The sequence below is a fragment of the Cetorhinus maximus genome, chromosome 18 (assembly GCF_964194155.1).
Source record: "Cetorhinus maximus chromosome 18, sCetMax3.hap1.1, whole genome shotgun sequence".
Lineage (NCBI taxonomy): Eukaryota > Metazoa > Chordata > Chondrichthyes > Lamniformes > Cetorhinidae > Cetorhinus > Cetorhinus maximus.
Window position 1 is genome coordinate 77,824,020 of NC_135896.1, and position 12,920 is coordinate 77,836,939.

General features: G+C 42.9%; 1 protein-coding gene across 3 annotated transcripts in view; it reads left to right on the forward strand.

Annotated features, from left to right (window-relative positions):
• The window catches only part of LOC144693281 (neutral alpha-glucosidase C-like), a 161,303-nt gene that overhangs the window by 128,759 nt on the left and 19,624 nt on the right, over positions 1–12,920 (forward strand). For all 3 annotated transcript variants that reach the window (XM_078563018.1, XM_078563019.1, XM_078563020.1), the window contains 3 exons: positions 587–830; positions 1,777–1,841; positions 10,535–10,611. In XM_078563018.1, the coding sequence (XP_078419144.1) occupies positions 587–830; positions 1,777–1,841; positions 10,535–10,611 (386 nt within the window). The remainder of the gene's footprint in view (positions 1–586; positions 831–1,776; positions 1,842–10,534; positions 10,612–12,920) is intronic.

The following is a 12,920-nucleotide window of genomic DNA, read 5'->3' on the forward strand; positions in this document are numbered from 1 at the left end:
TGAAGTTTCATTACCGTTTTGTAAAAATTTAATAAATTTTTTGAGTTTGTTATCAACATGTCCCATCTTGTGTGACATTGTCACATGAAGGGGATATGTTAATAATTTTAAAATGTCTCTATATTTTGACTTTACTTACCTTTCACTAAACGCCCTGAGACAGGACTTTGCCTCAGGGAGCAGTGTGCTCTTTTGTGTGTATGCGCGAAAGAGCGCACTTTGGCAACTGGGGATTCCCTCCCCCGCCGGAACAGGAAGTGCATAGCACTTCCTGTCGGGTAGGCCTTAATTGGCTTGCGCACTCAAAATGGCGGCGGGCCCCGTTTCGGCGGCGGGGTTCAGCTGCCCGCCCGCCAGCCAAGGGCTAAATTCTGCCCAATGTCCATTGTCATGAGTCCTCTCCACAAGACCCAACATGGCAGCGCTGTGGCAGGGATTTCAAAACCTTCTGCCTCCTGGCTTTTCAAGGAATTGTGTCTGTTCAAAATTCCTCTGAAAGGTGAGAATATTCCAACAAATAGGATTGTACACCCCTGTCCTCTGTTCTGCCTTCTGCCCTTTCCAAAATGTTCTTCTTTTTCTTCAGCTGATGTCGGTGGGTTTGTGCAGAATCCTGAGCCAGAGCTCCTTGTTCGCTGGTACCAGGCTGCTGCGTACCAACCTTTCTTCAGGAACCATTCCCACACAGAGACAGAGCGGCGAGAGCCATGGTTGTTTGGAGAGGACAACACCAGGATTATCCGGGAAACAATTCGAGAGCGATATGCACTGCTGCCATTCTGGTACACACTCTTCTACATGGCCCATATCAAGGCAGAGCCAATCATCAGGTAAACAGCAACCCCACATTTCCAATAAATGTCGGGTGTTCATTGGTACATTGTGATCTGCAGAGTGCTTAATTATGTAAATTACAAGGCATGAGGTTCAGGTCAGTTTAAGTGATAAGTTAGCTAATTGTACCCCAGAATGGTGAAAAAAAACAGAAAATGTTGGTAAAACTCAGCAGGTCTAACAGCATCTGTGGAGAGAAAAGAAACAGTTAACGTTTCGAGTACATATGACCCTTCTTCAGAGCGTCATAGGTACTCGAAACGTTAACTCTGTTTTCTGCTCCCCACAGATGCTTTTAGACCTGCTGAATTTTTCCAGAGCTTTCTGGTTTTTTTTTTTCAGATTTCCAGCATTCACAGTATTTTGCTTTTACCCCAGAATGGTGGGGTTGTTTGAGGAACTAATGCTCAAATCTCCCCTCCACCTTTCACCTAAAGGTGTTAACATTGTTGTGGACCATTCCTTGGGTGCCAGCAGCCCTCTGGTATCTCATCCAGGCAGTCATTCTTCTTTGCTCTTGTATAGACCTTATCCACAGCCCAATAAACTCAGTTATCCAGGAATCTTTCACTGAATACATGGATGTGTGCCCCTTTCAACATATCGCTCAATCTTCTAATTTAATGCTTTACTTGGTGCTTCCGTAAATTATTTTGGCAGTGAATTATAATAGAATAAACTACACCAGAAGTGCTGGAAATTGACAGTGCATGACTTAACCACATTGCTTGTGGGATATGATATTTGTGTCCTGAGTGCAGATTCTTTGCTGGCTTATGTATATGGATTTTGTTCTCCACTTATGTTATCTGACACTAACATCAAATGTTTACAAGTTAAATATAAAATCTCCTGTAACCCAATTTTTCTTTCAACACAGTGAGTTACTGGGGGTGTTCCCTTATGATTCCAATAAGTGACTGTTGGCATTTTCCTTCACAGGCCTTTATGGGTGGAGTTTCCTGAGGAAGTCAACACATTTGCAGTCGATGATGAGTACATGATAGGTACAGTATATAACAGCCTGTAAGGACACCAACGACTCGCCCTTTTATTAATTGCAACCATATTCTGTGACTTGGCTAGGTCGTAAACAATGAGGAGGACAGTAATCGACTTTGGGAGTGGACATACCAGTGAAACAGGCAAGCACATTGCTGATGAGAATTAATGCAGAGCAGTGTGAAGTGACGTACTCTGGAAGAAAGAATGAGAACCAGTAATATAAATTAAGTGGTACATTTTTAATGAGGTTCAGGAACAGAGAGACCTGGGGGTTCACATACACAAATCTTTGAAGGTGGTAGGTCAAGTTAATCAAGCTGTTAAAATGCAAACAGAGCCCATGGATTTATAGATAAAGGCATAGAACACAAAAGGAAAGATATAATAAACCATCATAAAAATTAGTGGTTTGGCCCCAGCTTATTGTGTCCTGTTCTGGGAAGCACACTTTAGGAAGGATGTGAAGGCCTTGGAAAGGGTGGGAAGGAGATTTACAAGAATGGGACTAGGGTTGAATGATCTGAGTTATGTGGAGAGACCAGAGTAGCTGGGATTATTCTCCTTAGAGCAGAGCTGGGAGTGCGAGTTAGAGACACCCTGACACGTAAAGGAGGGTGACAAATTTCTGAATAGTTTATTCCAGGAAGGGGAGAATGGGACAGGGGGTCGAGTAGATGGTAGGTGTTATGACCACAGCCAGTGTTAATTGCTGCGCAAACCAAATCCCAGAGGGAAACTTGGCTTACGGGCCATAACCTTTTTTCTGTATTCTGATAATAAGAAGGTGACTGTGATCTCAGCAGTAAGAGGCCCAGTAACACTTTTGGGTTTTTAAAAATTGAAAGTAAAAGCTTTATTAACAAGAGAAAAAAAGAAAACTTAAACAGATTACAGTTACACAATTACGGTTAGACTTACAAAACATTCCCCCGAACCTCTCTACTTGGTCAAACCCAAAAATCAACACCTTCTAGGCAACAGTCCCTTATAGATGTTTAAATATGAAAAATCCAGTAATATCACATGAGACAAACTGCTGTAGCTTCAATAAAGGTGTACCACATGACCTTTACCCTCTTCCACCTTATGGTATGGAATCCACTTTAGAATAAAACTGCTTCTCAATAGCAAGACTTCTCAGTTGCTCCAGCTATCTCCAGCCATCTCCAGCTTAACAGTTAGACAGCCATCTCTCCAGCTTAATAGCTATCCACAGTAACTCTAACATACTGTTTTTTCCCTTTAATCTCAGTCCCATTGTTTTCACACACTTATTTGAAACCTGAACCCTTCCAAATAAAAGATCTTTCATGTTTCCATCTTGGCTTTGCTTTTGGGTCAATAAAAATATAATATCCCCGCTAACAATTTACCGATAGACTCCTGAAAGATGCAAACATTTTCCTTTGTACCTCTGACTCCCCTATGAAATTCGGACAACCTCTGAACTTGTCCATAAATGCAAATGTTAGATCTAACCTATTTACTTGTACCTCAACTTAACACCTCTTACCCTTTTCATAGAAACATAGAAACTAGGAGCAGGAGAAAGCCATTCGGCCCTTCGAGCCTGCTCCACCATTCAATATGATCATGGCTGATCTTCTATCTCAACGCCATATTCCCACTTTCTCTCCATACCCCTTGATGCCCCGATATCCAAAAAATTAGCAATTTCTTTCTTGATTATACTCAATGACCTGGCCTCCATAGCTGTCTGTGGTAGAGAATTCCACAGGTTGACCACCCTCTGAATGTCCTGTCCCACCAGCAGGACAGACCCAGCAGAGGTGGTGGCACAGTGGTATACAGTTGGGAGGGAGTTGCCCTGGGAGTCCTCAACATCAACTCCGGACCCCATGAAGTCTCATGGCATCAGGTCAAACATGGGCAAGGGAACCTCCTGCTGATTACCATGTACCGCCCTCCCTGAGCTGACGAATCAGTGCTCCTCCATGTTGAACATCACTTGGAGGAAGCACTGAGGGTGGCAAGGGCGCAGAATGTACTCTGGGTGGGGGACTTAAATGTCCATCACCAAGAGTGGCTCGGTAGCGCCACTACTGACCGAGCTGGCCGAGTCCTAAATGACATAGCTGCTAGACTGGGTCTGTGGCAGGTGGTGAGGGAACGAACAAGAAGGAAAAACATACTTGACCTCATCCTCACCACCCTGCCTGCCGCAGATGCATCTGTCCATGGAAGTATTGGTAGGAGTGACCACTGTACTGTGGAGACGAAGTCCTGCCTTCAAATTGAGGATACGCTCCATTGTGTTGTGTGGCACTACCACTGTGCTAAATGGGATAGATTTCAAACGATTTAGTAACTCAAGACTGGGCATCCATGAGGCGCTGTGGGCCATCAGCAGCAGCAGAATTGTACTCGAATACAATCTGTAACCTCATGGCCCGGCATATCCCTCACCCTATTATTACCATCAATTCAATCCAGGGGATCAACCCTGGTTCAATGAAGAGTGCAGGAGGGCATGTCAGGAGCAGCACCAGCCATACCTAAAAATGAGTTGTCAACCTGGTGAAGCTATTACATAGCTTGCGTGCCAAACAGCAGCAAGTGATAGACAGGACTAAGTGATCCCACAACCAACGGATCAGAGCTAAGCTCTGCAGTCCTGCCACATCAGGTCATAAATGGTGATGGACAATTAAATAACTCACTGGAGGAGGAGGCCCCACAAATATCCCCATCCTCAAGGATGGAGGAGCCCAGCACAGCAGTGCAAAAGATAAGGCTGAAGCATTTGCAACAATCTTCAGTCAGAAGTTCTGAGTGGATGATTCCATCTCGGCCTCCTCAGGAGGTCCCCAGAATCACAGATGCCAGTTTTCAGCCAATTTGATTCACTCCACGTGATATCAAGAAACGGCTGAAGACACTGGATACTGCAAAGTTTATGGGGCCCTGACAATATTCCCGGAATAGTACTGAAGACTTGCACTCCAGAACTTGCTGCGCCCCTAGCCAAGCTGTTCCAATACAGCTACAACACTGCTATCTACCCGGCTATGTGGAAAATTGCCCAGGTATGTCTTGTACATAAAAAGCAGGACAAATCTGACCTGGCCAATTACCGCCCCATCAGTCTACTCTCGACCAGTAGTAAAGTAATGGAAGGGGTCATTAACAGTGCTATCAAGCAGCACTTGCTTAGCAATAACCTGCTCACTGATGCTCAGTTTGGGTTCCGCCAGGGCTACTCAACTCCTGATCTCATTACAGCCTTGGTTCAAACATGGACAAAAGAGCTGAATTTCCGAGGTGAGGTGAGAGTGACCACCCTTGTATCAAGGCCGCCTTTGACAGAGTGTGGCATCAAGGAGCCCTAGCACAACTGGAGTCAATGGGAATCAGGGGGAAAACTCTCCGCTGGTTGAAGTCATACCTAGCACAAAGGAAGATGGCTGTGGTTGTTGGAAGTCAGTCCTCAGCTCCAGGACATCACTGCAGGAGCTCCTCAGGATAGTGTCCTAGGCCCAACCATCTTCAGCTGCTTCATCAATGACCTTCCTTCCATCATAAGGTCAGAAGTGGGGATGTTCACTGATGATTGCACAATGTTCAGCACCATTTGCGACTTCTCAGATACTGAAGCAGTCCATGTCCAAATGCAACAAGACCTGGACAATATCCAGGCTTGGGCTGACACGTAACAAGTGGCAAGTAACATCCACATGACACAAGTGTCAGGCAATGACCATCTCTAAACAAGAGAGAATCCAACCATTGCCCCTTGATGTTCAATGGCATTACCATCACTGAATCCCCCAATATCAACATCCTGGGGGTTATCATTCACCAGAAGCTGAACTGGACTAGCCATATAAATACTGTGGCTACAAGAGCAGGTCAGAGGCTAGGAATCATGTGACGAGTAACTCACCTCCTGACTCCTCAAAGCCTGTTGACCATCTACAAGGCACAAGCCAGGAGTGTGATCAATACTTCCCACTTGCCTGGATGAGTGCAGCTCGCACAACACTGAAGAAGCTTGACGCCATCCAGAACAAAGCAGTCCGCTTGATTGGCACCACATCCACAAACATTCTCTCCCTCCACCAGTGTGCACTATCTACAAGATGCACTGCAGGAATTCGCCAAGGCTCCTTCAACAGCACCTTCCAAACCCACAACCACTACCACCTAGAAGGACAAGGGCAGCAGATAGATGGGAACACCACCACCTGGAGGTTCCCCTCCAAGTCACTCACCATCCTGACTTGCAAATACACTGCCATTCCTTCAGTGTCACTGGAAAACTGTGGAACTCCCTTCCTAACAGCACTGTGGGTGTACCTACACCACATGGACTGCAACGGTTCAAGAAGGCAGCTCACCACCACCTTCTCAAGGGCAACTAGAGGTGGCCAATAAATGCTGGCCCAGCCAGCAAAGCCCACATCCCATTAATGAATAAAAAAAAAGAGTGAAGAAATTTTCCCTCATCTCAGTCCTAAATGGCCTACCCCGTATCCTGAGACTGTGACCCTTCGTTCTAGACTCCCCAACCAGGGGAAACATCCTCCCTGCATCTAGTCTGTCTAGTCCTGTTGAAATTTTAAACGTTTCAATCAGATCCCCTCTCATTCTTCTAAACTCTTGTGAAAAAGGCTCAGTTGAACCAATCTCTCCTCATACGACAGTCCTGCCATCCCCGTCATCAGCCTAGTGAACCTTTGCTGCACTTTCTCTGTTGCAAGTATGTCCTTTCTTAGGTAGGAAGACCAAAACTGCATGCAATACTCCTAGGTGTGGTCTCACCAAGGCCTTGCATAACTGCAGTAAGACATCCCTACTCTTGAACTCAAATCCTCTTGCAATGAAGGCCAACATATCATTTGCCTTCCTAATTGCTTGCCGCACCTGCCTATTTACTTTCATTGACTGGTGTACAAGGACACCCAGATCTCTTTGTACATCCACATTTCCCATTATATCACCATTTAAATAATACTCTGCCTTTCTGTTTTTCACACCGAAGCATATAACTTCACATTTATCTACGTTATACTGCATCTGCCATGTGTTTGTCCACACACGCAACTTGTCTAAATCGCCCTGAAGCCTCCTTGCATCCTCCTCACTATTCACAACCCCGCCCAGTTTCATGTTTCCAAAACCCCAGACAATCTGACTCCTATCAACCTCTTGCCCAGTTTAATTTAATCACACATACACACACACACACACACACACACATCCAGCCTTCTTTACAGAATAACACAACATACCCCAAAATATTGATATCAGGAAGCATTTTCTCGCACAAAGGGAATAGAGCTCTCCTCAAAAAGGCTATTGCGACTGAAGTTCATTGATAATTTCAAAACTGAGATTAATAAACTTTTGATAGGCAGAAGTATTAGGATTAGAGAACCAGGATGAGTAGATGCTGTTAAGATACAGATTAAGCATCAGCTAATCGAATGGTTTAAGGGGCTACTCCTGTTCCTATGTAAGGTTAAGAGGAGATTTAATAATGGTTTGAAATTAAGAGGCATTTTAGTAGGGAAAAATGCTTTCAGTGGCTGTAAGGTTGGTAACCAGGAACAAAGATTTAAGACTATTGGCAAAAATTCCAAGGGGGAATACATTTTTTTTTCACACAGTTGTTACAATCTGGAATTAACATATGAAATAGGAACAGAAGTAGGCCATTCGGTCCCTCGAGCCTGCTTCGCCATTCAATAAGATCATGGCTGATCTATTTGTGTTTCGAGTTCCACATTTCCATCTACCCCCAATAACCTCTGATTCCCTTGTCTAACAAGAATCTATCTACCTCTGCCATAAAAATATTCAGTGACCCCGCCTCCACACTTTCTGAGGCAGAGGGTTTCAAAGTCTCACAAACCTCAGAGAAAAAAATTCTCCTCATCTCTGTCCTATAAGGATGACCCCTAATTTTAAAACACTGCCCCCCTAGCTTTGGACTCACCCACAAGAGGGAAACACCCTTTCCACATCCACCTTATCAAGACCAATCAGGATCTTATATCCTTCAAATAAAGTCACCCCTCACTCTTCTAAACTCCAGTGGAAACAAGCCCAGCCTGTCCAACGTATCCTCAAGATAGCCCGCTCTTTCCAGATTTCAATCTAGTAAACCTCCTCTGAGCTGCCTCCAATGCATTTACATCCTTTCTTAAATAAGGACACCAAAACTGCACACAGTATTTGAGATGTGGTCTCACCAATGCTTTGTATAACTGAAGCATAACATCCTTACTTTTATGTTCAATTCATTTTGTAATAAAGGAATAGCATTCCATTAGCCTTCTTGATTGTGTGCTGTACCTGCATTCTAACATTTTGCGACTCATGTACTAGAGCACCTTGATCCCTCTGTACCTCAGAATGCTGCACTTGTTCTCCGTTTAAGTGATATTCTGCTTTTTTATTCTTCCTGCCAAAGTGAACAACTTCACATTTTCCCACATGATACTCCATCTGCCAGATTTTTGCCCACTCACTCAACTTATCTATATCCATCTGCAAACCCCTTATGTCTTCTTCACAAGACACTTTCCTACCTATCTTTGTGTTGTCTGCAAATTTAGCTACCATGCCTTCGCTCCCTCATCTAAGTTATTGATGTAAATTGTGAAAAGTTGAGGCTGCAGCACAGATCCCTGCGAGATTCCACTCATCACATCCTGCCAATCAGACAAAGACCCATTTATGCATACTCTCTGTTTACTGCCAGCCAGCTAATCATCTGTCCAAGCTAATATGTTACCCCCTACACCATGGGTGGTAGCAGCAAAATCAATAGTAAGTTTCAAAAAGAAATTGGTTATATATTTGAAAAGGAGAAATCTGCAGGACTATGATGAAAGAGTCTGGGTGTGTGACAAATTGGATAACAGTTTGTGCTCAGATTTGTGCCCATAATTGCCGCATATTGAATTCTTGATTGTAACCGTGCCATCAGGATATGAACAAAGTAAGAACTTCCTCACAAAGCTACAAAGTTAGTGAGTATCTGAACTCTGGTTTCTTGTAGTTTTTATTGCTGGTTTATAAAGGTCTATTGGCTGAGAATGGACCACTTGTCTTCTCTAGACCAGGCCAAAGTATGAGTTTCAGAGCAACCTGAAGAGAGGGAAAGCAAAAGAATAGAAAATACCCAATATAAAACAGGTGGGGAAAAGAATTCCAGCAATGTAATTGGTACCTAAAAGTTGAGGATATCTACAGCACAAATAGGCAGGTGGGACATGACACAAACAAGAATGGCCCATCAGTTGGTGGATCAATGATAATTTCATCAATGCTTTCTCTGCATTTTTGAAAGAGAACGTGTGCAGTAAAGAGGCTGGCAGAGGTGAATTGGGGAAGCAATATTGATTAACAATGGACTTCTCTGTGGGTTGGATGAAGAAATAGGTTGATACACTATCTTTTTATCACTTTAAACCCAAAGCTGATTGAAAGGGTGAAAATTTACTTCTTTTGAATTGGAGTGAGTGATTCATTGGTTAAGAGCGCTATTCCAAAGACGGAAGGCACAATTAGTCAAATCAGCAAGTTAAATTTATTTTGAGTTAAATTTCAGATCATAATCTCTGTCCCCACTTTTCAGATGTCACCTGTTGGTGATGATTCTGCTATTCTCATTTATATCTCCCCTAAACTAATGTTTTGTTTCTTTACTTGTCCCATTACCACCACCTTTTGCCAAGCATCATCACCCATTTTTGTCATTCAATCTCTACTGCCTTCCACCCTATCATAGCCCTTTCCTTTTGTCTTTCCCCACCCTAATGTTTCCCTGTCTCTCTACATGCTTAAAACCTGTTACATTACTAACTTCTCCAGTTCTAGCAAAATGTTATTAACCTGAGAAGTTAACTCTGTTTCTCTCTCTTCAGGTATTTACTGATGATCTGAGTATTTCCAGCATTTTCTGGATAACATTGCTGTCTCAGTGATGTTAGTGTTAGCACATTATTCTTTTATCCATGGGACATAGGTCCAAATCCAGTCTTTGGATAAAAGTCTCATTTCTTAGCTGACTATCAGTGTGCAACATGAACTGGGTGATATTTACCTATTTCCTAGCAGGCAAGAACCATTAAAACAGAACTGCAGAGTGAAGTTGGCACTGAATAAACATCTCACTCAGAGAGAGCATAAAATAGTTGAATATGGCAATGAAAATGCCCCAGGTTCAGAAGCTAGAGTTAGATCACTTTGTTAGGACAGAGTAGGGAAATCTTCACCCTGCACCTCATCCATGCTTTAGCTGATCTAGGAGTGTCCTAACATTGCATACCAAAAGTAGATTTTCATTTTCAGTGCTGTCATCACACATTTTCAGTAGAAAAAATAAACAAGAAATACAACAGCTGTCCCCTCCATCTTTAAACTTTAGTTCAAAGCCACTGAAGAAATAATGAGGGGTTTTCTTGGTGATGGAGGTGAGGTTTTCACTGTGAATGTTAATGTGAGCGTTTCCCCCCTGAAACATTTGCCAACTTAAGTGCAGAGAGAGTTCTCCCTCACTCTGATGAGGATGAGGGAATCTCCCTGTAATGGGATGATGGAGTCTCCACTCTCTGATGGGATGAGGGAGTCTCTTAAAAACGGGAAAGAAGAGCAAACAGCTAGATGATCTATTGTAAATTCACTAGTTAAATGTGGATTGCTGTATTGTTGTTGCAATCTGTAGGAGAAGCCTTGCTGATACATCCAGTGTCTGAAGCTGGGGTTACAGAAGTGAATGTGTTCCTTCCTGGGATGGGGGAGGTGAGTAGAATACTATCTGATGTGTCTAAAAATAGACATTGCTTTTAAGTCTGCTGTATAATTGTGCCAATGAATTAAATGAAATTTACAACAAAGAAGAGGACATTTGGCAGAACAACAATGCTGGTATTTATGATAGCCACGAGCCGCCTTCTACCCCCTTCATATAACACCTTCCAATTTCTTTTTGCCCTCATGTAGTTATCTAGCTTCCCTTTAAATGCAGCTGTGCCATTTGCCGTAACCAGTCCATGTGGTGGTGAGTTTCACATTTTAACTATTGTAAGTGGAAATGACTAAACTTCATTATTTTTGTGACTGAAGAGTACAGATTTCTTTTGCAAGGTTAAATGCTGTTTTTTTTCTATTTTCATTCATTTTTTTCTCCTCCCCGATTCTTGACATCTTGCTCTCCATGTAAAAGAATGATTCACAGTGCTTTGAGGGAGAGGTTGATACCAAAGAGGATATTTTTGGCGAATCTTCGAGACAAACGACATGCTTAAAAAAAGGCCTATACATTTGATGGCTAAATGAGTACCTAAGGTTCTAATATAGTGGGCAAGAGGTTGTTGTTTATTAACAGTTGGAAGTGATGTGCCCATTATATTGGTATCAGCAAAAATATAGATTTCCAGGAAAACCACATCCACATGTTACCTAACCTATGGCCTTGAAAGAGACTGCTGCAGGCCACCAGGGAGAACGTAAATTTATATTAAAAAAAACCTTTCTGTGGAGCTCGAAGACGCAGGAGTGATCCTCTTGGCTGCACATTAAAACCAGAGGTCTCTGCTATCCATCACTTCCTTGTGTCTCAATTGCTCCCACATCTCCAGTCCTGGTTCACCCTCATGTTCCCTTTACCAATCCCTCCTTTTCCAATCGCACTTGCTGAAATCCCACATCACTCTCCTCTTCTGGCAACACAGTGGTCCAAAATTCCAAATTTCGTCATCATCAAACTGCTTGGGGATGCACAGCAGGTTTCTGCAGCTTACTAGATTCAATTAACTGAAGTCTGAGGCCAAACACCTGGTGCAACTCAGGACCCATTCAGGCTTAGCGCCTGAATTTCTAGACCATAAGATTTTTTTTTAACAGGCTCTGAAGGAATATTATTTTTGGGAGGGAGTTTAGCAGCGATGGGATGAAAACAAGTAGTAATACAAAATCAGAGCTAATAATCCAATTGTTCAGCAGCAATGTGCATGCAGCTCATGTATCTGCTCATTTCTGAGCTGAGCTGAGCTGATCTTCAGGCTCTAAATCCAGATCCATAAACCAAGACAACATAAATCAACACAATCAACTAAACCACGTAAATCCAGACCGTCACTAGACCTCATGATTCCAGACCATCACAAAGTAATGTGAAATCATACCGGCACCAAGACAACATAAATCCAGGTTATCATCAAGACCGTGTAAATCCAGGCTATCACTAAAACTGTGTAAATCCAGATTCTATAAATCAACATTTTTACCAATATTGTGTAAATCAATTCCCAAGGTTTCTTTTTCTGGCCAGTCAGCATTTGTAAAGAGAAAAGATAAGTTGGGATGCCTTGGATGTCATGATCTGATGAAGGGGGTGCATATGAAACTGCTGGAAAATGGGATTCGAATAGTTAGGTACTTGTTTGACCAGCGCAGACTCGATGGGCCGAAGGGCCTTTTTCTGTGTTGTAAACATCTATGACTCTATGAAACATTATAACCTGTATATTTTCTTTACAGAATTTGGCTTACCTACTGTGTATTTCCAGAATTGCTACTTTTCTTTTTCATTTCATTCATTTCCTCTGGCTAGCTTTCAGAGCAGCACACCCCAAAAACTTATCCAGGATTCTGAGGCCAGCATCCATCTTGTCTCAACTCCTCAAAACCTATCTCTTCAACATTATCTCCTACCTCATTCACCTCATCTTCCCTACCTCTTCAACCCCATCTTCACTCATCTCTTAAAAACCTAATTCTTCAATCTCATCTTCACTCTCACCTTCCCTTCACCCACCACCCCATAAATTTCAACCTCATCTTCACTCAGATCCTCAAAATCGACGTCTTCAACATCATCTTGATTCACCTTCCTTTCCTCATTCAAAATCTAGCGCTTTCACCTGATTTCACTCACCTTCTCAAAACACACCTCATCTTCTGTTACCTCCCCAACTTTTCAACTTCACCTTTAGTCAACTTCCCTACCTCTTCCTACTTAACCTCATTCTCCTCCTCAAAACTTAGCCTCTTGAACCTCACCACTGAAAGCATCATGTAGCGCTTCAACATCACCATCAAACTCCTTT